General features: G+C 31.8%; 2 protein-coding genes and 1 pseudogene across 9 annotated transcripts; 2 read left to right on the forward strand and 1 right to left on the reverse strand.

Annotated features, from left to right (window-relative positions):
- LOC145065577 (long chain base biosynthesis protein 1-like) lies at window positions 1-3788 on the forward strand. Of its 6 annotated transcripts, XM_079012610.1 has the most exons (13): window positions 5-256; window positions 412-470; window positions 545-674; window positions 776-870; window positions 942-1033; window positions 1488-1581; window positions 1870-1942; window positions 2052-2184; window positions 2328-2502; window positions 2642-2878; window positions 3009-3150; window positions 3268-3395; window positions 3465-3788. In XM_079012610.1, the coding sequence occupies exons 3-13, from the start codon at window positions 551-553 to the stop codon at window positions 3630-3632; spliced, it is 1461 nt and encodes a 486-aa protein (XP_078868736.1). In that variant the 5' UTR covers window positions 5-256; window positions 412-470; window positions 545-550; the 3' UTR covers window positions 3633-3788. The 6 variants fall into 6 exon arrangements, 5 of the variants coding, with proteins under 5 accessions (XP_078868738.1, XP_078868736.1, XP_078868734.1 ...); XM_079012608.1 differs by having other exon boundaries at window positions 5-470; XM_079012607.1 differs by lacking the exon at window positions 412-470.
- On the reverse strand, window positions 3203-5571 carry LOC145065578 (putative clathrin assembly protein At4g32285 pseudogene; annotated as a pseudogene). 2 transcript variants are annotated; one of them, XR_013688455.1, is made up of 2 exons: window positions 5311-5571; window positions 3203-4916 (listed from the first exon to the last, which is right to left on the reverse strand). The product of XR_013688455.1 is annotated as a putative clathrin assembly protein At4g32285 pseudogene, transcript variant X2 (transcript). The 2 variants fall into 2 exon arrangements; XR_013688454.1 differs by having other exon boundaries at window positions 5341-5570.
- Window positions 5572-8518: 2947 nt separating this feature from the next.
- Window positions 8519-11534, forward strand: BRIZ1 (zinc finger (ubiquitin-hydrolase) domain-containing protein). Its single transcript, XM_079017314.1, has 10 exons — window positions 8519-8928; window positions 9024-9132; window positions 9308-9422; window positions 9525-9622; window positions 9993-10099; window positions 10276-10516; window positions 10603-10656; window positions 10737-10880; window positions 10961-11025; window positions 11101-11534. The coding sequence occupies exons 1-10, from the start codon at window positions 8588-8590 to the stop codon at window positions 11324-11326; spliced, it is 1500 nt and encodes a 499-aa protein (XP_078873440.1). The 5' UTR covers window positions 8519-8587; the 3' UTR covers window positions 11327-11534.
- The last annotated feature ends 4493 nt before the right edge of the window (window positions 11535-16027 follow it).

Here is a 16027-nt window from a genome sequence, read left to right on the forward strand (position 1 = left end):
CTTTCGCAGTCCCTTTTGAAAACGGAAAAGCTCACAAAAGACCAAATAAGAATCGAAGATCTGTAAACTCTGTGGTGTCGCCGTATTTGACCCATCAAACGCCATTCCTTCCTCCACTCAATCATTCCGCATCTTCAGATTAGGGTTCCTGAATTTCTAAATCTCCTTATGAACTGAAAGTTCACCATCGAAGCACACAGTCACCAAGACACCAACGGATCTAAATTAACCTTCCATCGATTCGACACCTACTAAGGTTACTCGCATACTTCTGAACTTTCAATATCAATCATGACTATTAGTATTACGGTTGCTAAACAAGTGTGAAGTCGCGCAGCTTAATCCACTTCAATTCTTTCTATTCCTATTTCTTTTAGGAATTGAGCTAATATTCTCTGTGTTCTTTGTTAGTTTGATGCTTTCGCTTTGAATGTCAAACATATAAGTATATTGAATCCAAACAAAATCGGGTAAAACTATGATTCTTTCACTTATGATCTGTATACTAACTAACTATCATGCTTTGTTTAAACACTATCCTTAGGTACATATGGATTTATTAAGTTATGTTCCAACTGGGTTCATGGATCATTTGAAAAATGCATCCGAATTGATCACATTTGCATATGACGCACCTTTTGCTCGAGCTGTTGTTTTTGGAGTCCATATAGGAGGTATGTTTTTCATGAAACATAACTATATATAAGTCTTTGTCAATAGATACCAATAGGCTTTTGATACTGAGGTTGACTTTTTCTTTTATGTTGACTTATAGGTCATCTGTTTGTGGAAGGTCTACTCTTAGTAGTTATATTAGTTTTACTCTCTCAGAAGAGTTACAAGCCACCTAAACGCCCTTTAACGACCAAGGTTTGACTTTTTCTGCAACTTGAAGTTTAATTTTGACTTTTTAATCGTTTTACTCTCTGTGATGTTTGTAGGAGATAGATGAGTTATGTGATGAATGGGTACCAGAGTCTCTTATTCCACCTGTAACAGATGAGATGAAAAGAGAAGTTCCAGTACTCTTAAGGTCTCTCTCTCTCTCTCTCTCTCTCTCTCTCTCTCTCTCTCTCTCTATATATATATATATATATATATATATATATATATATATATATATATATATATATATTATAGCATCCTGCATTTATTTCTTTCTATTACAACATTATAGTTTCAATTAAATTTCTTAGTAAAAAGCATCATACTTTACAAAAATCTATCCAATTATAGCATTGTACATTCAATTTTTTGTATATTGATTTTTCAAGTACAAATGTTGTGATAGGAAGAAATGAAAGTATATTGCTATTTCTTGCACTTAACCTGATTTTAGATATGATAAATCATAAGCTTGACTTTATGCAATTTGTGTGCACCATTTACTTTCTATTTAATATGCTAACTATACACACACATACAAAATACAAAACATGCATTATGCATAAATGAGTAAATGATTGTAATATTTGAACTATTTACAGTGCTGCAGGACCACATACAATCATTAATGGCAGAAAAGTGATTAATTTTGCTTCAGCAAATTACCTTGGATTAATGGGACATGACAAGTTACTTGTAAGAAATAGTATTCTACTTCCATTTTTTCTGATTACAACATTTTATTTTCTATTTTTTTTTAGTTCTTATCAACACACTTTGAAAAGTCTACCAATTTTTTTGATATTAGGATATTGCACTTTAGAAATCTACCCAATTATGTCAATTAAAATTGCTTTGTATTTTTTCATGAGTAGAATACTACAATAGAAAGAAATGAAAGTATGATGCTATAATAAACAAATAAATAAAAATGCATTGCTATTTCTTGCATTTAACCCTATATATATAAATTAAATATCACAGGAATCATGTACTTCTTCACTGGAGAAATATGGTGTTGGATCTTGTGGTCCTCGTCAATTTTATGGAACCATTGGTACAAAACCCATCACTCCTAATTCCCAAAAAATAAAAACTTTTTTCATTTAACTAAATTTTATACACATCAGACTCTCTCTCTCTTTTGACTTTTTGACCTTATCTAGATGTTCATCTTGACTGCGAAACCAGAATAGCAAAGTTTTTGGGAACTCCTGATTCCATCCTCTACTCTTATGGACTCTCAACTATGTTCAGTGCAATTCCAGCATTTTGTAAGAAAGGAGATATCATTATTGTGTAAGTATATATATAAAATTTTGGTCTATGTTATTTGTATGAAGTTAGGAGTTAATGATTTCCCTGACTTTTTCTCTATTAAGTTGTTCTTTCTGTATGAAGTAAGAAATATATAGCTTAACTGATTAAGTCGTGTGTTGTAGAGATGAAGGTGTTCATTGGGGGATACAAAATGGATTATACTTGTCAAGAAGCACAATTGTGTATTTTAAACACAACGATATGCAGTCTTTACAAAGTACATTAGAGAAAGTTACTCAAGACAACAAACGAGCTAAGAAACTTAGACGTTACATTGTTGTGGAAGCTGTATACCAGGTATTTTATTTTATTTTTTTAGTTATTTATAAGTTATGGTTTCATATATGAATAAGAGTTTACACTTTAAAAAAAGAAAGAGAGAGGATCTTGTTGTTATCATTATGGTGTTTAATATATATGTTGTTAAAATGTTCAGAATTCAGGTCAAATCGCTCCACTAGATGAGATTATTCAACTTAAGGAGAAGTATAAATTTCGTGTTTTGTTAGATGAAAGCAACTCTTTTGGTGTTCTTGGTAAATCTGGTAGAGGTTTAACAGAACACTTTAATGTTGAGATTGATAAGATAGATATAATAATTGCTGCAATGGGACATGCATTGGCCTCAGAAGGTGGTTTCTGCACAGGAAGTCACCGAGTTATTGATCACCAAGTATGTACAACTCATAATACCAATATACTTACATTTTCTTTATAAAATACAATGATTGTATTTGTGGAAAATTAGGTATTTTGGTATTATAGGTTAATAAATGTAAAGTAGATTGTTCATGTTTGTGTAGAGGCTGAGCAGCTCTGGGTATGTGTTTTCTGCATCTCTTCCCCCATACTTAGCAAGTGCTGCAATTTCTGCTATTGATGTCATCCAGGAAAACCCTCAACTCATAACAAACTTAAGAGATAATTCTAAAATATTAACCACAGGTTTCTAATTTGTAATTTGTAATTTGTAATTTGTAATTTGTTTGTCTCCCAATTTTATTTTATGAAAATTACAGTATTTTCATATTATTCAGATGTCTTGTCTTATGAATATTACAGGATTGTCAGATATACAAGGGTTGGAACTTGCAAGTGATGTAATGTCGCCTCTTGTTTTCCTCAAACTAAAAAAATCCACAGGGTCTGTGAAGAGTGATCTTCAATTACTCCAAGATCTTGCTGATTGTGTAAGTCTCTTGTAAATGACCATTTTACCCTTTTGGTTGTTGAATAACGAATGGAATAAGTAACTACAGGTATTGAAGGAACACTCGGTGTTTGTAACAACTTCTAAACGATCAATGGTGGATAAATGCAAGCTGCCTGTGGGGATCAGAATGTATGTCTCAGCTGCTCATACAGAATCTGATCTGGAAAAAGCATGTGAAGCATTGAAGAAGGCTGCAGCTTTGGTATTAAATTAACTCATCAAAAAATTCCAATTTTTTTTTTGGTAGTGATGATGATTTATTTTACCATTTTTTGAGATGCTAAGTTGGTTTTTTGTTCATATGTATGTCTTTCTCCTGTTTAACTTTGTAATTTCAGTTTAATTTATACAACATAATTTTTGTAATTCATCCATATTGCTTCCACATGTATAAAGGAGGTAAAACTCTGAGTGATGCTGCAAAAGGGTCTTCTTGGGTAACTGATTGTAATCTCCCGTTAGCATCATCCTTTAGATTCAGAAGGTCTTCGGTTGGCATGGCGGCAGGTGGTGGTTTGTTGTGACTTTCCGGTGGAGGAAGAGGAACTGCCTTTATGTCATCTATTTTTCCATTATCATACACAATCTTTCTTTCACTTAAAAATGTCTCTAGTGAACCCAAAATCTCATCTGTAATCTTTTGCACATTTGGGAACTCTGATGATCTAGCAACACCTATGTCCTCACACCAGTTGTAAAACCCCACAAGTTCATCGCTCATTTTAGCTGCATAAACAAATTGATCAAAAGCCTTCACACCAATATCATACTCCATTTCTGAAAATCCTTGAAGCAAAACTTCAATCATTTCACATACATTCTCATAAACCCTAAAACTTTCCTTCAAAACAAGGTGTAGTGCAATAATCACAATCCTAGAACTTTTCGCATCACCAGTTGGCCTACACGATAAAACCCGATCAAGAACACGAAGCAAATGATGCAATCTCTCCAAAACCTTCTCAAAATGTGAACTATTGTTTGCAATACTTTGGTCAAATGCCATGAATTCAAGCTTTCGAGTGAGATACAAAGCATAAGTTTTCACAAAACCTGAATGCTCCCATGAATTTGAGTGAACCAAATCATGAAAATCAGACATATTCAAAACCCTTGTCCTGTTTCGGTTTACATGAATCATCTCTTCACCAAATCCAGGCTCCCCATCATCTAACAACCTGTGTATAAGCATCAAGACCTTCAATGCCACAATCCAATCATGTGTTTTACTCAATCTTTTAGAAATAGTGCAAATGCAGGCATTTACATAACTTGTAGAGTAAAACGTAAGGTTAAGGATCTCCCTTGTGTATTTCTCTTCAGGTGGTTCATTGTTGTGGCCTGTTGCCTTTACTATAAGCACCTCAACATCCCTTGCGATATTGCCAGAAACCTTGGCTATGCTTATGCTTGTTTGGTCTTTAACCACACCAATTGCCTTTCTGAAACTGCTTGAACCCATACAAAGAAACACGAGCTCTGGTTTCAAACCTCAAAACTGCAGAAAAGATTAATGAATAGTGTTGAAAGTAATCGATAAAAATTAAAAAATCTAATAACATATTATCATTGATTCATTTCCATCATCGAAGATTTAAAAGCGTTGGTGCACAAAATTCGGAGGGAAAATCTAAAATCACCATAATGAATTAATCGTTCTGTTGTTAACAAACTAAAATCGTTCGAGATGAAACTACGATATGCTATGAGAGCGAATATAGCGTCTATAGGAAAATTTTCTAGTTGATACAGCTGATCGTTACTATATTCGCTAAATTCAACAAAATTGATGTTGTAAAGATCGTTTTTGCTTCCAAAGTTACGATCGATCATTATAAATTGATCCAGGAAATGAAATCTGAATGATAAACACAAATCGATAGAATGCATACAGATTACAGAGACTGATGATAAACAGGTACCGATTAATTCTTGGAGAAATTTGATCGATTAAAATGGATGAAGAAGCTCCGATACATGACAACTGAAAGCAGCGATTGCGAACGCTTAGCAATTGGGATTTGGGAGAGAGTTGAAACCGCGTAGGAGAGAGAGAGAGAGAGAGAGAGAGAGAGAGAGAGAGAGAGAGAGAGAGAGAGACTAAAATAGACTGTTACTTGTTTACTTAAACCTCTGAAGTCTGAATCATTCTTCCATCTTTTCATTGGGTTATAATGGTTTTCTGCATCTCACAATTTACAAAACCCCCCTAAAGAGTTCTCATATCATAAAAATCCGTCTTTTAAATTAAACTTACAATAAACATGTTAGCAATTATTTTACCAATAAGATTTTAATTTGAATGGCGGAAATTACAAAATATTTTTATGAAATAAATTTTGGTCTAAAACATGTTTTAAGTGATATTTTAGTTCCCTATTTAAGAGACGTTTGGGTGTGCGTTATGGAACTGATGATTATGTGAAATCGCAATAATAGTTTGGATAGAGATTATTTAGGAGATTGGTAATCAATTTTGGGTTATTTGCAGAAATTATATTCTTTTGTCATTTTTTCATTATTAATAATTCAAAAAAAAGGAAAAGATAATTGTTGGATTATATATTATTATTCTAAATGATTTTATTAATAACATGTCTAGAAAAAAAAATATTATTATAGTTGATGAAAAAGTAAATCGTGTTATTTTAACTTCCAAGATATGTAAGTCGACTTTGACATGACTGTCAGACAGAAAGCAGTCTTTGAGTGTCTACGGGCGCCTCATGCTCAGGATTTTCTGCTAACTATCCCTATTGATGGTTTTGGCCAACATATGTCTTCTGTGGAGTACCGAACTATCCTTCGTTACCGCCTCATGATTCCCATATTCTCAATTGAGGAGATATGTCCAGTTTGTCGCAATGCATGTTTGGATACCTTTGGGGAACACGCGGTTCATTGTAGAGAACTCCCTGGTTTCAAGTATAGACATGATGTGGTTCGGGATGTTCTCTTTGATGCTTGTCGGCATGCTGGTATTTCTGTGAAGAAAGAAGCGCCAGTGAACTTTTTGACGGACCCACAGGATGGAAGGTCCACACTTAGACCGGCTGACATTTTGGTCTTTGGATGGATAGGAGGGAAGCATGCGTGTGTGGATCTTACTGGGGTCTCTCCTCTCGTTGGTTTGGGGAGCAGGAGTTTCACAGCTGGGCATGCCGCTTTGAAAGCCGCTGTGTGCAAAGTGGTAAAGCACGAGAATTCATGTATAGCAAATCAACATGTGTTTGTTCCTTTTGCATTCGATACATTTGGTTTTCTCGCACCAGAGGCGGTGGAGCTCCTTAATAGAGTCCAACGGGTCATGCATTCTAATGTCATATCTCCTATATCCACAAATGTAGTTTTCAAAAGAATTGGTTTTGCTATCCAGAAAGGTCTAGCGGTGCAGCTTGTTGCCTGTTTGCCTTCAATCGATATGTATTGAGCTTCATATAAAAAAATGTAGAAGTTCTTTATCGTTCAATGTATACACAAAACCATGTTATTTTCGCTTCAACTCAAAAAAATAAAAAATAAAAAATAAAAAATAAAAAATAAAAAAAAATTAATGTTACTCACATGTGAAAATGGAATTTTGTTGAAACGAAGATCATTGTGTCATCTAGGAAGGATATCTTTGTGGAATTGTTTGTTGCAATTATGATACGTAAGTAAATATCATGCTAAAAGAAGCCATTATCACACCCCAAACTTTACAAAAAGGGAGCCCTAAACACATCTTTAACATATATAAAGATAACTCGAAACTACAAGATAAATTACTAAAAACAGGAAGATTTGGCTATGATAACAAAAATTTGACAAATCCAAAAATAAAAGAGTTACCATATGGAGCAAATAAGCTTCACAATTCCTTCAAACATGAAATGAGTACGATCTTTGTGTCATTCATAAGCATGTTGGCATTTAAGGTTTCATTAATATGTACTCACGAAAATTCATAAATGAAAATTCATAAATGTTCGAATTTATTGACATTGAAGGATTTCATTAAAAAGTATATTGGAAGAAATTGCGAGAATTGATTAAGAAAGAAGAGGATGTAATGTGATAAATTCAGTTTATGTACACATGTAACTTAGTCCGGCGAAAATATGATAAAAATATTAGTTTATTGACTTTTAAATTTACTACTAAAAGTATATCTTTGAAGACATCTTTAGGAATTGATGCAATGAAAGATGATAAATTCAGTCATTCGATTTGACTCTCAAGAATTTCACTTAAAATATATCTTCAAAGATACATCGGATTTTAAAATGATAAATAACATGATGTAAGGAAAGAAAATGATCTAACTTATCAAAGATTGTTAGACTTTCATCGATTTGATTAAAAACATATTATATATAGAAATTAAGAAACTATCAATAATTGATATCAAAATAATCAAATTCTAAAAGACATAGTGTTTTAAAAAATATAAACCATAGACCTTTTGTGTGAAATTTTACTTCTCAACCATTATAATTTTGTGAATCGCAGAGACAAAACATGTTGTTGTAGCCGACTATATGATTTATTTATTTTTTAAAATGGTATATAACAAAATAAAGAAAAAAAATATGAATAGTTGGAATTCAACAAAATTACGATTTGATGATTGAAAATCATTAAATGAAACATGTCGTCCCTTTTAAGTTAGCTTACTTAATGAAATGAATTCGGATGTCCTTATTTGTCAAATAGTAATTAAATCCACACCCACATTCAATAATAAAAGGGTATGGTTTAATAAAAAAAATGATTTGAATAACATATACTCATGTAAAACAGAAAATGGAAAAGAAAAATATGTAATTACATTTATGGAGAATTTATTAAAATTCAAATAAAGTTATAATACAAATATATATTTTATTCAAATTAGTGATGAAATATATATATATATATATATATATATATATATATATATATATATATATATATATATAACCCTCTCAGAAAAAAATTTACAAAATGAAAAAAACCACCTTCTTAAGTAACATGTTTTTATGCAAAGAAAAAGAAAAGTTAAAAAAATAAAAAATATATATATTTTTATTTTATTTTTTGGTTTTCTCTTATATAAAAAGCCAATGGTGGATGATTTTCCGTTAAGCCCATTTCTTCTCCCGGTTTGCCCGCCAACAGACCCATCGATTTTGTTAGAGGAAGAATAGAATGTTCGCTCTCCGAATTCACACAGTTGATACCTCCCAACCGCCGTTTGCGACGCAGTTCGGCGGTGGTGCCGCTACATCCGGCACCAAATCCGCCGTCGCCGGAGGCTCAAACCCTAAGTCTAAGAAAAACTTGTTCAGTCCTACTGAACTCAAAGGTGTAGTCCACCTCTTCCGCAATCTACCAACCTTCAGCTCCTCCCCGACTATGACGTTGTTCAACGTCACTACACGCACCACACTTGCGTTTATCGTTGCTGTACCTAACTACCTTTCGCCTGAAGAGTTCATCACTTTCTGTGGCTCTCACGTCGAGTACTTCACCGATCTCTGTTTCATCAGGTATTGCCTCGATTACATCCGGATATTTTTCTTGTAATTTGTTTTTTGTTTTCAGTTGTGGATTGAATTTCGTGTGCGTTTTGCGATGTTTGAAGAAATGATGCGGTGGAAGAACGGTATAGCGTGCTTATTAAGCTGGTGAATCAAGCGGCTGCTGATGGATTCTGTTGTAGTTACAACGGAAAGCGGTTTGGTCCTTCTGAGGTATTCTTGATCTTGTTTTCTCTCATTTGAGAGATTATTTGATTTGAAGTACGTTCGAGTGATTTGCGTGTTAAATCATCACGTTGACTTGCCATATGTATAGAGTCTTTACATATCCATAGATGCACTTCTAATTGATTGATTTTGGATCATTTTCGTTTTGTTTAACTTTCAGACTGAGGTTTGCCATGTCTACTTCGCTCAATTAGTGGAATACACAGATTCATCAGAGATCACTAGCATCCCTCAGCCAGGGTATACAGAATTGCCTACTTGTCCTGTTTGCTTAGGTAAGCTGCTGTTAAATCGTCACAGATTTTATTATACCTATATCTTTGTGTGTGCACATGGGATTCACTGATGATATATTTCAATTATTCTTCAAATGGTAGAGAGATTGGATCATGACACAAGTGCAATAAAGATTACAGTGTGCGACCATTCATTTCAATGTTCTTGCATTACAAAGTGGCCCTTCTGGTCTTGCCAGGTTGGCTCCATTATAATTATACCCTTGGTGATTCATTCTATTTATTGATATTTCACACAATTCTTCGGGCACATATGTTAGAACTTAGAAGTATTGATATGTTGGCTTCTAACTAGTTCATTTTCACACAATCTCCTCCACATGAATTAACCTTTGTAATGTGAAATACTCTTATTAGATTATAGGTTTTGAGTATCTTCAGCTCTAATGGTAACTCTAAAGAGTCTTGATCTGAAGAAGATATATAACAAACTTTGCAAGAATGATTAGATTATAGAAAAACATGCCTCTTATATACTTTTATCAGCTTTTCTCCTCTTCATCAAGTTAATGAAATTAACAAAAAGTTAAAAATTGTGTTTGTTGTTAGGTCTGTAGACTTTGTCAACAACAGGATGGAAAACCAACTTGTGCAGTTTGTGGAACATCTAGCAATCCATGGGTTTGTCTGATATGTAGTTTTGTAGGATGTGGAAGGTAACATATTACTCCTAATCTCCTGTTATTAGAGCATTATTACACTTTGTAAAACCTTCCCAATTATAGCAATGTTATCTAAATACAAAGCATAAGTTTTCAAAATATAATGTCCTAATAAGAAACAAATTGGAAGTATAATGTCGTAATATAGTAATATGTATTAATGTGTGAAGGTATGAAAAAGGACATGCTATTGAGCATTTTCGTCATGCTCAACATAGCTATTCACTTGAACTAGAAACACAGCAGATTTGGGATTATGTTGGTGATAAATATGTTCACCGATTAAATCAATCAAAAATTGGTAGCAAATCAATTGCAACAAATCATCAATGTGAATCACTTGAAGGGGAATGTGGTGATAAAGAAGATGACGAAGTTGATGGAGCACTTTTTAGCACCAAAGTTGATGCGGTAACTTTATATAGATATATTTTTTATAAAGTTGCTAGATATTTTTCTCATTTAATTTGTTCTTTATTTGAAAAAAAAAAAAACAGATTGTAGATGAATACAACTTTCTTCTTGCAACCCAGATGGAGACTCAACGACAAGTAAGTCTCTTTTTTTTTTTTTTTTTTTTTGTATAAAATATAAATTATGAATTAGTGAATATATAATATTTTTTTTCCAGCATTATGAAACGTTGCTTGCTGAGGCAAAAAGTCGAAAGGAGATATTGATAGGTGAAGCGATACAGAAAGCTGAAGCTGAAAAGACACAGGAAATTCAACATAAACTGGAACAAGTTGCTAAAGAGACAAAATCTGTTTCACTTGTTAGTTTCTTATTATAGCATCCTACTTTCATTTCTTTTCTATTAAATCAATTAACTTTCATTTTTTTCCTTATTGGTAGATTAATGAAGATCTTGCAAAAGAGCAAGAAAATCTCAAGAGAAAATGCAAGGAAGTCCAAGACAGGTTCTTACTTGTATCTATATCTATATCTATATATATATTTGTATTTGTACTTATACCTGTGATTTGTGGTTTTAGGGAAATTGCATCATTGAAATCAAAGGAAGAGAAAATAGTTGATCTTGAAGAACAGATAAGAGACTTGAAAATTTATATAGAAGCTCAAAGAACACTGGCAACATCAAGTGATAGAGAGGAGATTAAAGGGGGAACACTTTTGCCTGTTCAACCAAATCAGTCAAGCCCCAAGACTAATAATAATAATTCTAGAAGAAGAGGAGGAGGAGGGCGAAAACGTAATTAGACCATTTTTTGTCTGGAGTTTTGAGTGTATATAATAAAAAAAAGTTGGAAATAAAAGGGTAAAAGAGAGAAAGAGACAGAATAAATGCCAATGGTGTTGTAGAATGTTGACTGTATTGTTAATTGCTTGCTTTTTCTTTTTTGTTTTTGTTTTTTTAAGGATGTATGGTTTGACTTTGACTAGAAAGTATAAAAGTGACATTTAGGTAGCTATTTGGTTTGATTATGACCCCTTTTTCCTCATACTTTCTCTCTCCAAAAAAGAAGATGATTTTCTGTTATTTTAGGTTGTTAAAATGACATTTAGGTTGTTAGAAAGATAACTAACTTTTTGATAAAGATAACGACTGTATGGCCAACTTTTTCATAGAATTTCCATTACCTTATTACCTGTCTATATAAACTATTATATTGAACCTACTCAGCATACTTTTATGATCTCAATTTATTAAAAAAATATCTTTTAGATTATAATGTCAAAATAATAATGCATTTTGTTTTATATTAAGAAATGCAATAATTTTGATCCACAAATGTTGCTAATCAATAATTAATATAGTAGGTGTTTGATAAAGACAATTGCTAATTGTATCCCTTTAAGTACCGTTGTTACTCATCCTCTCTCTTTTGTGTTGATAAAGGCTTGATTGACACAACACTTGCTCCTTTTCTTGGGTAATTCTAAAGCCACGAATTCAATTCCATATACACACATGACTTGATTGAATGATATATGTCATTTTAATATATTATATTAAATTTGTCTCATAAACTAATATATTATATTAAATTTATCCAAATTCTTGAAATGTTACTTTTCAATTTACATTAAATATCATTAATGATATGTCATTTTAATATATTATATTGAATTTATCCAAATTCATTACTTTTCAATTTACATTAAATATCATATATTCAAACCTTATACTTTTTAAAACTTTAGTTTATATATATATATATATATATATATATATATATATATATATATATATATATATATATATATATATCATTATATTTATATTTGATTTTCAAATCAAACCTTATACTTTTTAAAACTCCAATTTATATATATATATATATATATATATATATATATATATATATATATATATATATATATATATTACCACAAATTTTTATATAGAGATCTAAATAAGTATAAATAATAAAACATAAACTTTATTTTATTATTTATCAAATATTATAACTGTAGAATTATTACAATTACTATGTGTTGCAAATGGAGAAATGTAAGAATTCAGTCGAACAACATAAAGAGTTTCCCATCTAGCAAATCGTGATGATCTGTTGTAATGCCAAAGTGACAAAATAGTAGGCATTAGATATGTTCCTTGTAAATCAACCTTCACATAATGATTACCTCCAACAAAAGCAATAACAACAGCTCTATGAGTTTAGATGTCTTGGGGACCAAACCAAAGTGGAAAACATGTTGACGGACTATCATTTCTTAGTAATCTAACTGGTACGTATGGACATGGATGTATACCCTTGCTACCCAAGGGCATGGGATGAACTGGAAGGACCTTTTATGACTATATATGTACACATGATATATAACTAATATTTAAACGACCTTCGGACGAGTACCCGATATCCCACCAAACCACATCTCAAGCGCGAAAAGGAAATAGGGTGGATAGCCTTCCTAAGTCTTTTAAAAATTTCTTATATAACTATACATATAGAGGCATAAAATTTATAATATAAAAGCATAAATAAGTTTTGTAAAACATTTGGACATAAATATTATCTTCAGAAAAGATCGACTTGATGTCAACCTATAAAACAGTTTTGAAGGCATGGGTTTGATAAAACAGTTTAAGTATAAGGAAACATTTGTTTGAAACACAATTGTAAATAAGTTTGAAATGTGATATACAGAGTAAAATGTACAGTGTAATAAGGAGTTTAAAACATATAAAATGTATATAAAAATCATTTGAAGGAAACTGTTTGGTAAAACGGCTAATGTGTAGTAAATCATTTGAATGTTGCATATTAATCACATGTGATTGATATAATAACTAGCATAATTCTACTTTTATCCCCCCCATAAAACATTTAAAAGTAGTTTAAAACATTAATTAAGGGGTATGAACTCACATGTTGTGAGTGGTCCTGATGAAAATGTTGGATCAGTTGCTAAGTATCAAGTGGTGGCTTGAGTACACACGCGAATCCTATCTAGCATATATTGACACATATATGAATATAATTAGTGTTATGAACAACTAATTAATGAATTGGGACCACCTTAGGGACTAGTAAACACTTATATTGAAGTGTTACAACCATATATGATTGTATGAAGGGGTATAAGGCTTTACAAAGGAGTGTATGGCCAAAATACACACTATATGTGTGTGTGCGGCCAGGTGTGCGGCCTAGTGTGCTGCCAGCACTTGTGTGCGGCCATGTGTGTTGCCAGATGGTGTGTGCTGCCATGTGTGCGGCCAGATGGTGTTCTTGGTGTTCTTGGTACCTTTTATGAAGATCTTCAAGGAGAATGGATGATACTTGAGAGGATTTTCGAGTTCTATGCTTGAAGAAGTGAAAGAAGTGTTCAAAAATGACTAAGTGTGGTATATATAGGTGGAGTGTGCGGTTGGGAAGGGTGTGAGGCCGCAAACACATGTGTGTGGCTGCACACTCAAGTGTGTGGCCGCACACTCCATGTGTTGGAGTGTTTGGCCTCCTTTTGATTCCTACACTTTGAGTTAACCCTTTTCCACACTCCAACCTTGATTATAACACGTTTAGAACGCTCCAATAGAGCCTAAATGGTACTACAAGATAGCAAAACGAGTCTATTATTGATAAGAAATGAAGAATGCAAGTTAGAAATTTTCGGGTTGTCACAAAAGCACAAACACAGTTGGACTGTTTTTCTTCATGCATGTACACAAACGCAATGGAAAATGTCATATTTGTTGGAGTTACACCAACAATCTCTGATAGAGGCATCTCGTACTTGTTTGACTTATATGTTGCATCTATTAATAAGACATGTGGAAATGCACGCCATATTTCTAATGACCTTAGATGAGCAAAGAATAAATCTCCTAACTCCTTTGTCAAAACATTTTCACGACTATAATAAATATATCCATTTTGATCTAGATATTCCATAGCACCTTGCATTTGAGTTTTACCTTCTCTCTCTCTATGTCAAAGTTTTTCGTCTGCATTGTAGTTTTGAGAATAGATACACTTTTTGGATTTATGTTTTTTTAGTGCAGATAATATATCTTTTGGTTTGACATTTTTTTCAACAAATCTTCCACTATTAGACATTCATTTTCAGTTAGTCGTCATTGATAAGGATAACATTTCGAATAGAATGACGGCTCATGGTTATGAAGTTCACATATCATTTTTATCTTCCAAGAATTAACCACTGACAAATATTTACCTTGTAGGCTAAATGGACAATTAATTTTTTTGTCACTGTTTTTTTTTTTTTGAGATTTGTGTACTTTTATATGCACCTCCACGGTCACAATGAAATACAACATTAAAGTTGTGTTGAAAATTTTTTATGACGATGATATAACCTAAAGTATTTGCTACATTTTGCACCCAATCCATCAATTATTGACGAGAATTGAACACCTAGAGATTATATTATTATCAATAACTAACAAATCCACTTGATGATAACATTATTGTAACAATATGCTAATGAATTTATACCTTATCCGATTGGAATGGCGACGTGTCGTCGATGAAATAATTACTTTCATTCAAATTTTCATTTTCATTTACTTTATTTGTGTCTATTGGATGAATATTTGTTTCGAATGACACTGTGTCATCGACGAAATAGTTACTTTCATTCAAGCTATTATTTTCATCCACTTCATTTGTCTCCATTGGATGCATATCATCCCTCTAAACATAACACACAGAAAAACATACATTTAATAAAAAAAAACAATAAAAACAAAGAAAAATTAAGTACAAATACCTCAAAATATGTTTTACCTATCAATTCTTGTTAACTTGTCATTTAATAAAATTTATATTTATAACCAATATCGTACGTCTGCTTTTAATGCTTTTAATGAGAGTTATTTAAAAATTTGACCTTGCAAGTCGCTTTCAGTTTAAGAAATTAGAAATATTGATCATCTGTATAGAAAGAAATTAAAACCAAAATTTCATTTTTATCCCTTCTATTTTTGTTAATGTTTAATAGTTTATATTTTTTATTTAACAAATTAACTTTTTTTATTAATACTTACCAGTATTAAATAATATTCATTATTAGTCTTCTTGTAAATGTATTCATGAGATTGTTTTAATTATACATATGATTAAATAATAAGCTTCTATTTGATAGTTTTCAAAATTAGTAAAGTATTCATGAGATTGTTTTAATTATACAACTTTTATGATTAAATAATAAGTTTCTATTTGATAGTTTTCAAAATTAATAAAGTTTTAAGGGTTTAAGATATAAATTAAAAAAAAAAAATCTAGAATCTATTTTAACTATAACTTAAACTAGAGATGTAAATTTGTAATATTACATTTCATTTATTAAATTAATTGGCACACATATATTGACATGATGATTGACCATTATTAACTTGATGATTAACATTATAACGAAACCCTTTTCATCATTTGGTGATAAGGTTTCAAAGCAAAATGATTGAAAAGTTAAATG

Source organism: Lactuca serriola, chromosome 8, assembly GCF_051521515.1.
Source record: "Lactuca serriola cultivar US96UC23 chromosome 8, Lser_US96UC23_V15, whole genome shotgun sequence".
Taxonomy (NCBI): domain Eukaryota; kingdom Viridiplantae; phylum Streptophyta; class Magnoliopsida; order Asterales; family Asteraceae; genus Lactuca; species Lactuca serriola.